The 14,087-nt window shown below is 40.9% G+C and overlaps 2 protein-coding genes across 2 annotated transcripts; both read right to left on the bottom strand.

Annotated features, from left to right (window-relative positions):
• Positions 1-4,041: 4,041 nt before the first annotated feature.
• On the bottom strand, positions 4,042-7,116 carry LOC117272772 (uncharacterized). Its single transcript, XM_078164125.1, has 7 exons — positions 7,093-7,116; positions 5,163-5,312; positions 4,994-5,077; positions 4,686-4,881; positions 4,521-4,589; positions 4,134-4,265; positions 4,042-4,052 (listed from the first exon to the last, which is right to left on the bottom strand). The coding sequence occupies exons 1-7, from the start codon at positions 7,114-7,116 to the stop codon at positions 4,042-4,044; spliced, it is 666 nt and encodes a 221-aa protein (XP_078020251.1).
• Positions 7,117-8,413: 1,297 nt separating this feature from the next.
• On the bottom strand, positions 8,414-11,466 carry nagk (N-acetylglucosamine kinase). The gene is made up of 10 exons (XM_033652020.2): positions 11,403-11,466; positions 10,834-10,918; positions 10,624-10,722; positions 10,368-10,509; positions 9,830-9,940; positions 9,636-9,748; positions 9,427-9,514; positions 9,243-9,340; positions 9,077-9,155; positions 8,414-8,958 (listed from the first exon to the last, which is right to left on the bottom strand). The coding sequence occupies exons 1-10, from the start codon at positions 11,429-11,431 to the stop codon at positions 8,756-8,758; spliced, it is 1,047 nt and encodes a 348-aa protein (XP_033507911.1). The 5' UTR covers positions 11,432-11,466; the 3' UTR covers positions 8,414-8,755.
• Between the last annotated feature and the right edge of the window lie 2,621 nt (positions 11,467-14,087).

Consider the following 14,087-nt stretch of genomic DNA (forward strand, 5'->3'; position numbering starts at 1 on the left):
AATGCTTTCAGCTAAATGCTAGCATGCAGATGTTCACTGTTAGTTTAGCATACTATGCTACCATTTGCTCTTAAGCACTAAACACAAACTACAGCTGAAGCTGATGGGATTGTCTTCATCTTAACAGGTATGCAGGTAGGATTATTGTAAATTAACTTTTTTTATGGAAATGTATTAGATCGACTTGGGTGTTCTCATATTACAAAGAAACAAATACATAACTTGCAGACATTTTAGGCCTCCACAGACGGTTATCTCTGTGATAGCTATCATATATACTAAGCCTTTTTTTCTTTCATGGCCCCTCTTACTCATCATTAAGCTTAGTTTCCTCATTCTGAAACATTCTACATAAGCTGTGGTCTAGGAGATTTGTGTGAGTGTAAGTGTGTGCACACACCACAGTTATCAGTGTCTTCAACAGCAGCCACTGAGTCAAGAGATACCTGAACGGCTCACTGCTATCTGTGTATGGTGTCATAAAGATTGTGCACATGGATTTTGCCCAGTTGTCATGAAAATTTTCTGGGCACTTAATGGACTTACCTGGACTTTGTCATGTTGGCTTAAAAATCATGACTGAAATTTAACTAAAAAATCCCAACACAAGCTCCATTAATTAGCTGTCCTTCAGTTTACCCAATGATAAGTCATTAAGTCCCTTACTGAAGTTACACAACTTGCTTTGCATTTAGGAAGGTGAAAAATGTTAAACCAAACATAATCAACTTGAGGAGCTGTTGTCTGATAATGGAAAACCTCACCACCCTTTCAGTGTCCATGCGTAAACATCCACGCCCCTTCACCGGAGAACCTGTCTAGTCTGCATCCATGGCAAATATCAGGACAAACGACCTGTGATCACCTTTCACTTATTAATATGACAAAGTGGAGAATGCTACATGCTGTTGTCTGGTGGCAAAACCAAGTCATGATGACCCCTGCAGGCTTTAGGTAGGGCGGCAAGATCATTCAGTATTACTGTCTAATCATACTTTGATATGGGGTTCAGTTTTTCATGTTTAAATAGAAGATTAATGACCTAAATCTGTCACAAGATAAAAAAAAGATACTGTTTGGTTTTAGTAAACCTTGAAAAAGGTAAGAAAATGCATTTTCCTATGATCATGTGTATTAATCATCACTTTCTTTGATAATTGAAATATTTTTGTCCATGTTGCTCACTCCTCCTTCCCTTGGGCCTCAGTCCACCTCATCAAACTTCATAAAGCGGATCTGAAAGCAGACCGGAGGAATGACATCCTCCCTTTGGAGTGGGAGGCTCAACCGTACAACAGTGTTGTGTCCACAGCCTACAGTGCTGTAGAAGAGGAGACGAGGGGCTGATTCAGGGTGTCTGACTACACTGATGATGGCCACAGGATACTGTCATTGTTGCGCTACTTCCCCATTGTGGAAGAGGAGAGCGTGGAATAAGAGGAGCCTCAGAAAAAGAGGAAGAGGGAGGAAACCCCCATGGACGATAGCAGCACTGACCTCTAAACAAAGACTCCTCAGACTGTAAATACTGTGCTAGTGATTAAGAGACAACCTCCAGGGGAAAGCATGAGCACCTCAAGTGCCTTAATGCAAAGGAGCATTAAGAAATGTAGAGATTTTCATCTCGTTTGCATCACACTGGGCTGCAAACCACCCCAGAATGCACTGAAGGTCACAATCTGATAAGGTGAGCAGAACATAATCAATCTGGTAGGATGACTGAAAGGGTAACTAAGGTCATCATAGCAGATTATCTCTGATAAGAACGTGACTGGCATCATACAACCAGAGATATGTTCATTTTCTTGATTAATGAATGGTTAAAAAAACACAGCAACCATAGAGAAGTCTTACTTCTTCCTATTTTCACCATGGCAACGCCCTGTAGTGTGTTGACATATACATTTAGGCTGCAACTTATTTGTAAATGAACACCTACCCTTTTGCCTTGTTTTATTTTCATTTTTTACTTAAAGAATCTGAGTACTTATTCCACCTCTGCACTGCCGCGTGCACATTTGAACCTCGTCCCAATAGGATGACAAGAGGCACATTTTACTGTCCCCTTTAAGTGCCTGCCAGCAGATGGTTTACTGCTGTGCTATGACTCATCCTCAGCTTCTGTACCCTGAGGCAAGATACCTTGACCGCTTCCACAGTAAGAGGGATTTTTCACATGTGGCAATCCTCTCGGCCTGAGACGTGCTGGTGACTGGATGAAGAAGCAGTGCTTTTTAACATTAATCATATTTGACACAAAACATAAAACAGTTTTTTTGTAATCTGCTGTGTATTGAGACAAAAGAAAAAAGAGATTCAGCATGAAGGATCAAGTATCTTGGTACATGAAGGATGATGATGGTGAATGTAACACTGCTGCATCTTAGGCTGGGCCCACTGGGAGGAGACACACAAGGTAATGAGAGACAAATATACAGGAAAATGAAAAAGCCAAAGGGCTAGAGTTTGAAGATCATCTTACACACACATACTCAATAAAGCTCTCTTACCTCAGCAGTGTACCTGGCTTGGTACTCTGTCAACGGTGGCTTCCTGCTGGGCACTGTGCAGTAGAAAGTCGGCTGTACGTGGGCCGGAGGTAATATGCTGCTGTGAGGGATGCAGGGAGGGAAGGTTTGCACCTCAAAGAAACAATGATTTGGGCTCTCACTTTGCCATTCACAGCTGAGAACGAGGGGAAAAGAGAAGTGTCAAAAAAATAACACACAGGGCTAAGAGGTATTTGACAAGAAACAATTTTGAAAAATGTGTTAGTGGTAAAGAGATGAGGTTTGTGCCTGTGGCTCACCAACAACACTGCCTGGAGGTAGGCTGAAGGAAGAAGCTGTTTTTCAGTCCAATAGCCGGTCCCAACCCCCTCACGCAGGCACAGTGAGCCCAATTTTCAGCATCTAATAGGAGGTATGACTTAACAAAGTCATTACACTGACAATCATCTGTCAGCATGCTTTGTCACTGTTTTCAGATTTTCTCTGACAGGGGTGATGGTTTCTGATGGCTATGCACACATTACAGGGCTTAATGCTCAATTCTGATTTTTTTCCCCTGATCTGATCTGTTTGCCTAGACTGTTCACATTCATGTTTGAAGTGACCTATATCTGCCAGCAGTGTGAACAGACCTCTGCCCTGAAACGCCTCATATGCAATCAGTAACGTCACACAATTGGACAAACAACAAAAAAATGTAACATTTGCGAAACATGTGTTAAGGGAAAAAATAAATGACAAAATGGTGCAAATGTTTATTTCCCAAATGATTTGCTGCGGAGGTGGGATGACAATTACTCATATGTTGAAAAGGAAAATGCCTTCTATTCTGAAGGGCCATGTCTGTAATGGCACTCTCCCAAACAAAAGCAAATGGCTAAATATTACTCAGAATTCTACCTGTTTTTTGTACACTGGGCTGTCATAAAATGGGACATTTTTCAGATTATGAGCTGTTGTAACAATGGTATGAGTGTGAGAAGACGAAGGAATGCAAAAGACATAGCTCTATTAGCAGGTATTGGTATTTCTGTGGAGAGAGGTGTGGGTGCAGCTGGTAGATGAGGTCCAGAGTGGTGGGGCTGCGTTGTGGAGGTTTTTACAGAGGAACAGTTTTTTCAAAAGATTTAGGGTGTCCAGGGCTACATTCCAATATCTCTGTTGGGGCCTGATGACAACACTGTCACAGAGCGTAGGCACGCTGCCCACGTCAGAGAGAGTCTGGCAGTCGGGCTCTATTGGCTAGCGACTGGGGCAGCCTACCACAGTAGTGGTGCAGCCTCGGCAGCCTTCTGTAGTTTCAACAAACTGCTCTGACACTGTATGGTAAGTGATCTGAACCTGCACAGTGAAGTATGACATTAAAAAAAACATGGACATATGGGAAGAGCAAACATGAATTCTGGTCTAACTGTTCACACAGCAGTCGCATAGCCAGTGATGGGATGTATATCAGATTTAAGACCACATATGACAGTGGACCAAATCTGATTTTAAAAAATCTGATTTCTGTGTCCACATTCTGAAAAAATCAGATCTGTGCTACATGAGAGGAAAGACATGAGAGATTTAATTTGGGTCACACTTGCTTGTAATGTTAACATAACCAGAGAGTTATTCTACCTTTGACTGTGATAATTGGACTGCAGGCCACAGGAAGGCGGAGCAGGTGCTGCAGCCTGGCTTCTCTGCAGACGCATCTAAGGAAATCGTCACAGCAGGCCAGACCGGCATGAGATGACAACACAATCTCACCTAAAAGTGCACAAACAGAGTGGGTTTATGTAAATTATGTGTAGTTCTGTATTCCAAAGCCACTTTACCTACAGTTTGATGGCCTTTGTAACAATAGCAGGCTGAGGAAAAAGGTGGATTAAACAGTGAATGTGTCTGATGAATTTCAGCAACCACAAGCCAAAAGTACTTCGAAAGGTTTACAGTTTGCATCTTAAGTGAAAAATGACAAGATGAATCAAATCAAAACTCCCAAAGTGAAAAGAGCCATCTTACCTTCCTCGCAGAGAACATCAATCATCTGCTGCGGCTCATCTTTTGCCTCCAGCTGCTCCAACACATTAGCTGTCAAAGAAAATGGAATGAGTACCAATGCAGCTGCCAGCTTAGATGTGTCTGTGTGTGTGAGTGTGTTTCAGGGAGACAGGCAGAACTCCTTACCCTCTCCACCAAAGACATAGTGCAGCTGACCTTTCTCCTCCTCACAAAGAAAAGGCCCATTCTCTCCTGCAACTCCCGCTTCCTGTGTCCTGGCCTCTGTCAGGGAGGAGTCAACAACCCCAGACACCTCAGACATGGAAGGAGTGTGGATGCCGAATGGACGCAAGGAGGCAGGGAAGAGGGAACAGGAGGGAGGCTGAGACATAGAGTATTAAAAAAGTGAGGGTGGTGGTAATGTTAACAGAAAGCTAGTTAGAAAATAAAGGACATTATTGTGAAGTTATGTGTGAGTGAGTGTTGTGTTTCACCTGTGAACAGGTACTTGAGCCATAGATGCTGTTCGTTGTCTTATAAAAGTATTGATTAAATGAAGGCCAGGTTTCACGAAGAGTCTATGAAAACAACACAGTCAACATGTCAGTGAGTCAATCTGCATCAATTAACTTGTCTGTCTGGCTATCCATTAATCCATCCTACCTGAGGTGGGTTCATGTATGCAGGAGCAGCCTCAGCTTCAGCTTGACTTCTGTGCTTTAGCTGGTTGACTTGTGGGTGGTGCTCACTGGGAGGTTTATAGTCACTACTGTAAGTGGTGACATATCCTTCCAAAGGTGTCCGCCCCACAGTCTGAAGGGGAACACATGCACTGTCAGTGGGTCATATACAGTACTAGTATAGGTTAGCCTAAAGATAGGATTCAACCCCTACAATGGTTTGACCATGTACAGCTGTTTGGCCAACAGTGGTGGGGAAAGTAATCAGGGGCTGGTTGCACAAAACACCTTAAGGTAAGACTTTCCTTAAAGTCCATGGTAAGGCTTTTTTAAAATGAAATAAGTTGCACACAAAACATCTACTCCTAAAGTTTCCTGTAAATGTTCATCTAAGTATTTATGGTTTGCTCCTTATGTTGGTCTTATACTTAAGGAATCCCTTAAAGTTAGTTAAACCATTACACAAAAGACTTAAGGTATCACAAGCTTGAGCGCTAGCAAATAGTTACCATGGAAACTGTAGTATTTTCCGCTGTAAAATCTTTCAATGCAGCAAACATTTTTTACTTAACTAAGGAAACCTTCTCAGAGATTTAAGAGATTCTGTGCAACACCATTAAGTAAATCAATCAGTTGAGGAAAAATTAAGTCTTTAGTGTCATACATAAGGAGAAAACTTTAAATAAAAAAAACAGCAATACAACAATGAAAAACATACTCTAAAATCTTGAATTAAATGTATTATCAGCAGAAATATCATAAGTAAAAGTACTCAAATCATTAAACTGTCCCTTTACAATACACCTCTATTTTATTGGGCCATTATTACTGACACATTAGTGTCTCAGTAGCATTTTACTGTTGTATTTGTAAACTAACGTTTGGTAGCTGTCAAATACATATATAATAAAAAGTGCATTTCACTTTGAATTGTAGTCAAGTATAATGTAGCAAGAAATGAAAATGCTTGAGTGCAGTACAAGTACCTCAAGACGGCTAATACCGCATTAGCTAACTTAGCTACTAGCATCAGTGAGTTAGGTTAGCTAGCTTATAACTCTGGATGTCTCTACAGCTCTTACTTCTCTTTAGCTCCATAAAGTTTCGGTTTTGTCTTCAGTGTATGTCTTTGTTTAGTTTGTCTGTTTTCGGTTAGTAAAACCGCTCTCATTATGACCTTACAGCCAGCTAATTTAAGCGAAAAAGCTCCAACAACCAAACCGGACGCTGCCTGACAAGCATCAAACGGTTAGCTAGCAGTTAGCAGTTAGCTAGCAGAGCATTTAGTAATAGCCACATATTTTTTAAAGTATTTCCTGTGGACCACATCTGCTGGATGTGTAAATAGACAACTGTTCATCAATAAATTAGCAATATAAACTAATAGGTATCTAGGTAGATATCTAGGTACTGTATGTCAGTTGTGGCTTCACAGCTTGTTTCCGCTGCCCCCAAGTGGCCAAACATCACCTAACATTAATGTAGGTTTATAGATGTGCAAAGGATTTTGGTGGAGCCTTGGTTGTTCTTAGAGGAAAACATTTTTGCTCTGCTGTTAAATCACTGTAGGAAAATGCATCAGAATAACGTTACCTAAATGAATCACGTCCGGTATTGTTTTTGTTGAAATAAAATAACAGAATTGCAGTTATATGGCTGTGAGAAAATGATTGTGCACTAATGAGGAAGGCATCCTCAGAGATTTTAATCTAAACAAAAATAATTCAAGAGAGGAAAGTTGCATGAAAAATACGGTCAGAAAATGTATGAAGTGGTAGGATTAAGTTATGTAGCAGCACAAGCCTCATTTAATTGCAAACCTAACGAGAGATGCAAAAACATGGCAATACTGCAAAATTCAACTCAAGATTATTATAAGACAAATCAAATAGCTTAAATCTCAGAGTATTTACCTTCATCTGTTTGGAGGGAATCATCTGATGGGCCTTTGATTCCTCTTTGATAGAGTAATCTCAGTGCTCCCTCACAGCAGTGAAGCTGACCTGAACTGAGTCTCTCTGTGAGAGCCAGCTGAATATTTCTGCTGCTGTTTTGATTTAAATTGTATTTATTCTGCTGTTTCTATTTACTCCATTTCTGTCCAATCACTCCTGTTCTAGTTCATGTACATGCTAGGTACTGTACAGTCATACAGTGATGCTGTGATTCAGTGGACAGTCTATGGAGCAATGTGACATGGGCAGTGCAGAGTATTATTTTAAACACCCTAACTTGTTTGTTGCTCATAACCAGGATGCAATACAGCCAAACCTACGTGGATGGATCTCTCAAATAAAGAGATACAACAAGAAGAAATGGACTGATTTAAAATTAAAAAAAAACCTTTCCTTCATTGTACATATAACTCTACTGTGGTAGTTAACAGCAGATGGTCATTGTGTTAAAATCACACTCAATTCCACTTGGAAAACATGATGACTAAAGGATCTCCAACATGTCCCAAAATGTAAATCCAATTTAAAAAGATTACCATCTGTTCTTGTCAGTATATTCGAGCTGTTGTATATTCATGTATTGTATATTGATGTTGAAGCTCTGCAGGTCCCAGATAACTATGAGCTTCCTCTGAGGAAAAGATGTTCAAACTCACAGAGCCATGAGAGGGAGAGCCAGCCCTCTGTTTAAAGGATGAAAGTAGTGAATGTGATTGGCCGTGATTGCTACAACCTCTAAAACGGCCACCTATAATGTATATTAATGTGTTCTTTCTGATCCCACCCCATATTTAAGTGTGCCACAGACAGCCTGGCCATGAAATTTGCATGTCCCTGATGCAGTGTGCAGGGCACACTTGATGCCCTCCAAAGATTACAAACTGTATAACATAAACAGGAAAATGATTGGGTTGTGAATACAAACTGTCTTCTAGATACATTAGGTAACATCTCAGTGCATGCAAGTGTTTCTTGTTAGTTGTTACATTACCATCAAAGGAACTCACACTGTAATGTGTCTGTCACAAGTGGAAAGTTTGTGTAATAGCACCATCTACTAGTAAAAAAGTGCATAAGGTGTTGTCCTATTTTACAAAAGCCTACAAAACAGGAATAAAGAGTTGATTTTTGCTACAGTTCTCCACCTATAATAACTATAAAATATACAAACCCAATATATAAAAAACCCTGACTTGTATTTATGAGTTGAAACATTTTTAAACTGACTTAAGACATAACATGGCTGAAATGGAACTTTAATTATCTTGGAAGTTAGACATTTTTTGCAACCCTGAAGCAGCATTTTTATTATAAATGTCAAATGTAAACAAGTGTTGTAAAGGTGCAAAGATTTGCAATTACAGTACAATGAAAGTAATATGAATTCAAATGTTTAAACAGGCACTATGCATCTGTAAAAGCCAACATTGTCAATATTTCCAACCATCTTCTTGTTATTTTGTACTGACATCAAATCAAGATCTAAACCATTATTACACAACCATTATCATCACCATTTATCATCATTATAGCAAGTGTCATTAGCGAAGATGCTGATAATTATATAATCACCAATACAATTTCCCTTCAGCTGAGATCTACCAGACGTGCAGCTACACTCTCATTGGCTGCTGTTAAAAGTATGTTGGTAGAAGACTTTGGCATTGGCTTTGTAATCCATGGTGATGGGGGTGCCCACACTCTGAGCCCCTAGGCTAGCACCACCGAGAGCTGAAGACTGCTGCAAAATCAGGAGGCTGTAGCCACGGACACGACCCTTGAACTTGTCAGATGATGCCACTTTATCCAAGACCTCAGTGAATCCTGTTCAGAGGAATACAGAAACAAAGAGAGGAAACTGAGATTAAGCCAAATTTTTTACAGCTTCACCTCATTTTCTTTAGTGTCAGGACCTCATTTTTATGCTTTAAGGGACACTGACCTGGCTTCAGAAGCTCCCAGCTTTTCCACACTGAGCCCACACACAGGATGGGCAGGCCGAGGTCACTCTTCAGTAGAGGCTGTCATGACACAGAGATGAAGAGGTTATGAGAAATGTATGTGTTAATGTTCATAAGGAATGAAAGCACAGTATGTGTGTGTGTTACCTCTTGTGCAGCAGGTAGGACTGCTTCTACATGTTTTGCAAGGACTCTCCCAGCCTGAGTGAACACATACTGACAGAGAGCATCCCCTGCCTCTGCACCTGAAACACATGCACACAAATACTCCATTCAAACCTTTTACTTCTTTTCTTTAACAGAGCTAAGCAGGTCGCAATGTGCCGCCTACCTTCAGCCAGCTTCTTGCAAAAACCAGCAAAATAGGACTTCTGGAAGTTTCTGTAGAGGTGTGGTAGCATGCCCATCAGATCTGACACCTGAGATAGATTGTACATGTTTTTCCACATATGCTTTTTTTCATTCAGCAACTCCAATACTCAAACTGAGCTGATATTACAGTGTAAATGAACACATTTCTCACTGTGGTTGCAATCTGACCTGGAAGTATTCCTCCATGGCTTTCCTGACTTGTGTAATGTCATGAGGAGGAGCCACCAGGTTGTCTTTGGCATCAAACACCATCTTCACCCCCAGATGAGCGATCCAGAATGCTGAGACACAGAAAGATGTCTTAAGACTTTGATCCGATCTGGAAAGCTATAAATGATTCATATACATATCGCCATGGTTACCTGATCCTTCATCACCCATCAAGTGACCCCAGCCTCCACAGCCGATCTGTGAGCCATCGGGATTGACTAACTTGCAGTTCGAGCCGGTCCCTGATATCAACACTACACCTCCTACAGGGGAAACAGAGACAGTCTGAGCTGAGCTGTCAGGCATTATATGACAGTAATGATAACTGCGTTGATCTCATTAAGCCGAGTGTGGCTATAAATGATATTACTTTATACAGCCACACCTAAGGGGGTAAAGTATCAAGCCTTGCCCTGTTACGACATTTTAAGACCATGATTTCTACTGTATCTGGTACTGTGGGTTTCAAATGTTAATGTATGTGGTATGAAAGTAACGACAGCGTAAATGGTTTAAGCACATTTTATGCAACAGAAGAAAAACATGGTTGAAAAGTAAGACAGCATTTTGAAATTAAATTAGGTGTAAAAGCAGGCTACTCTCACATGCAGGTCTGCAGCACTGTTAAGTTAAAGTTTTGTGCTGAGGATTAAAAGCACTGCAATGTAACAACAGAAAAAGGCCAGTTACCACAATTGCTTGCAGTCGCCATGGCGCCAATTGCATCGGTGGTGATGAAGTAGTGCTGGCTGAGAGTTGGGAACCTTTGCTTCATGTCATCAATCAGTTTGTCGATGGCAGCCTTCTGCTCCCCTCCGCTCAGAGACATGCCCTGCACACACATACAAAGTCAGTGTTTAAAAAAATTCTACCTCGCACTTACTTCCTCATCAAACACTAGAGGTCAAAGACAATGTAGAGCCATTTGAGAAACACTTTGACTGACCAGTGAGCATAGTGGCGTGTTTGGATCCAGCCCTGCCTCCGTCTTGGCTCTCTGGACCATGTCATTGATGGTTTCAATACATTTGTCCACTCCAACCAACTGTAGTACACACACACACACACACACACACACACACACACAGAGTCTTGATGCAATCCTTTCTTTGTTTCCTACATTTCTCAGACTACCTCCATCCCTACTTGTCCTCACCCAGTGGTTGGTGGACGGTCCCTCTGTCTCTGCCAGGATCTTTCCATCTGCTGCCACCAGCACTGCTTTGGAGTGAGTTCCTCCACTAGACAGACAGAAAGATGACAGATGTGATGAGAGAAACAGAAAAATGTGCATGCCAGCAATGTAACAAGGCAATATCGAGACAAAAAGGAACATGTTTTTGCTGTGATACTCACAAGTCAGACAGTATGGACACAAGTACTCTTTGTTTCGAAGTGCAAAAAGCTTCAACAAGATCACATTTTCACGTATACACGTATTTGACTTTATTTTCTAACGCTATGAAATTTAAATAGAAAGTACACCACAAAAGGTGAGGGAGAGCAAGATACCACGAGACAAGCGCGCACATAACAGAAAAGCCTCCCTCAGTCATGAGACTAACCTATGGTCAGAATGAAACTTTCAGTATCGACTAATACCCTAAATTTCACGATGGCAACCGCCAAAACACGAATAACAGCCTGCAATACACACTAGCCTTGACTGGTAATTCAAAATGAACACAATTGGTCAGTTTTTCTTATATTTTAACTAATTCTCACCCCTCTACTCCCCCGAACACTGATGCCATGTCTCACTTCCTGTTGTGGTCCAGTCGATGCAGTCAAGGAGTGCAAATATCGCGAGAGCATTAGCTCAGCTCCAACCTGCAATGCTGATGATAAGCCAGTAGGTGGCAGCTGTGTTTTCAGACCATAGACCACAGTTTTCTAAACTGCTTCTTCTCTGTAAATACACTGTATACTCACACACTTTAGCATGTTTATTTGTTTATTATGTTGGGATAAATTATGGAAATGCAAAATTAGGGAAGAATCACCCTAAACCTACAGTTAACATCATGCTATTTAGCTGTTTTAGTTAGTTTTGTTTTTGAAATATAAATGCGACAGAAAACTGGTTGCTGGTACATTCAAAGTACTTAAGTTTTCATGCTGCTAATAAGCTATGGACAGGAAGCGTTTTTTTTCTAGTCTTGTGAAGGAACACTGGCAAATTAAAAACTCATTGTGTGTCTTGGCTCATGGTTTTAAAACCCATACCCAGTGTCAAGTATAATATTAATAGAGATTTAGCGCCATTTGGCTATGAGCTGAAAACAGGGACAACAACTCTGAGTTACACTGTGAGCCAGCAGGAGGCATCTGCAACGCATTAAGTTTGAGGCCAGCTTCTCTTTGCCAACATAGGCTCCTTAAAAAAATAACTACCATTCTTCCCCTATAATATTTCAGTAGTTGAATTATGTTTATAAGTACTAATGACGAGTTCTAAGAAAGCTGGTTGCACTTTGCATTTGTTCGTATAAGGAATAATAGCAGCTCTCCATGAGATGTATAGTGCTACTGTGATGAGATGTAGTTTATTTGTTAAAAGAACATCTGTTGTTACATGCAGTTTATAGTATGGTCTGTATGCACATGCATATAGTTTATATATGCATTAGAAAGTGCGTGTGTCAGAGCTGAAACCAACAGAGAAGTTACACAAGAGTGAGGCGGTGGGAGGAGAGGAAGGAGAGGAGCGGCTCGGTGCGCTCACCACGCGCTGCTCACTCCCCCTGCAGGGACACAGCCGCGTCAAGCTCCACACAGTTACTACAACACCGGATATCAATTTACTCAGATTTCAAAATAAAAACAAATGCGATGCAAAATTAGATCACATTTTTTCATTGACAGCATATCTTAAATTTTATATGATTTCCTCTCACGTTAGAACTTTGTTAAAACCCCAGAAACAATGTTAACTTATTCTTTTTTTTTTTCAAACTCTCCTGGTTTACTATTCAACTTGTCTATGAATTATAAGGTTTAATATGTAATGCTAAGATTTCCCATGGTTAAGATAATTATTTGCATGATATCAAGCAGTAGCAGTTTCAGCATTTTTGGATTGATTCTGACTAAAGTCTGATGAATTTAAAAGCGATATCATTTTATGACAATGCAGTTTCAGTCTGACATTGCAAGGTTTCCTCTGGGATAGTTAACTAACCTAATAGCTAGAGGTCCCTGGGACAAAAAAAATCTGTTGGGACCCCCAGTCTAACTTGCTCTGTTGCCACCAAGTTGCCGTTAGATTCATTGCACACAGCAGGCTCTCCATGGCAGCTTTATCACATACCCAGACACTCCTCACCCCAAAACAGAATGTAACATGAACTGGATCTAGGTTTTCTGTGTTTCCATTAGGTTGTGGTAATTTGAATTAACACAACTTAATTTAAGCACATGCACCACATGAGCATGTGGGCGCCTGCTTTGCCTACTTACAGTACAGGCCAAAAGTTTGGACACACCTTCTCATTCAATGCGTTTTCTTTATTTTCATGACTATTTACATTGTAGATTCTCACTGAAGGCATCAAAACTATGAATGAACACATGTGGAGTTATGTACTTAACAAAAAAAGGTGAAATAACTGAAAACATGTTTTATATTCTAGTTTCTTCGAAATAACCACCCTTTGCTCTGATTACTGCTTTGCACACTCTTGGCATTCTCTCCATGAGCTTCAAGAGGTAGTCACCTGAAATGGTTTCCACTTCACAGGTGTGCCTTATCAGGGTTAATTAGTGGAATTTCTTGCTTTATCAATGGGGTTGGGACCATCAGTTGTGTTGTGCAGAAGTCAGGTTAATACACAGCCGACAGCCCTATTGGACAACTGTTAAAATTCATATTATGGCAAGAACCAATCAGCTAACTAAAGAAAAACGAGTGGCCATCATTACTTTAAGAAATGAAGGTCAGTCAGTCCGGAAAATTGCAAAAACTTTAAATGTGTCCCCAAGTGGAGTCGCAAAAACCATCAAGCGCTACAACGAAACTGGCACACATGAGGACCGACCCAGGAAAGGAAGACCAAGAGTCACCTCTGCTTCTGAGGATAAGTTCATCCGAGTCACCAGCCTCAGAAATGGCAAGTTAACAGCAGCTCAGATCAGAGACCAGATGAATGCCACACAGAGTTCTAGCAGCAGACCCATCTCTAGAACAACTGTTAAGAGGAGACTGCGCCAATCAGGCCTTCATGGTCAAATAGCTGCTAGGAAACCACTGCTAAGGAGAGGCAACAAGCAGAAGAGATTTGTTTGGGCCAAGAAACACAAGGAATGGACATTAGACCAGTGGAAATCTGTGCTTTGGTCTGATGAGTCCAAATTTGAGATCTTTGGTTCCAACCGCCATGTCTTTGTGAGACGCAGAAAAGGTGAACGGAT

This window comes from Epinephelus lanceolatus, chromosome 22 (genome assembly GCF_041903045.1).
Source record: "Epinephelus lanceolatus isolate andai-2023 chromosome 22, ASM4190304v1, whole genome shotgun sequence".
Taxonomy (NCBI): Eukaryota; Metazoa; Chordata; class Actinopteri; order Perciformes; family Serranidae; genus Epinephelus; species Epinephelus lanceolatus.

Excerpts from the sequence above, each read along its gene's own strand:
- LOC117272772 (XM_078164125.1), bottom strand. The coding sequence starts at position 7,116 with ATGATTCCCTCCAAACAGATGAAG. Across the intron at positions 5,313-7,092 it reads TTCCCTCCAAACAGATGAAG|ACTGTGGGGCGGACACCTTT; the intron begins GTAAATACTCTG and ends GTTCCCCTTCAG. Across the intron at positions 4,590-4,685 it reads CTATGTCTTTGGTGGAGAGG|CTAATGTGTTGGAGCAGCTG; the intron begins GTAAGGAGTTCT and ends TTTCTTTGACAG.
- nagk (XM_033652020.2), bottom strand. The coding sequence starts at position 11,431 with ATGGCATCAGTGTTCGGGGGAGTAGAGGG. Across the intron at positions 9,156-9,242 it reads TCCTACCTGCTGCACAAGAG|CCTCTACTGAAGAGTGACCT; the intron begins GTAACACACACA and ends GTGTCATGACAG. Across the intron at positions 8,959-9,076 it reads CTGGGAGCTTCTGAAGCCAG|GATTCACTGAGGTCTTGGAT; the intron begins GTCAGTGTCCCT and ends TCCTCTGAACAG.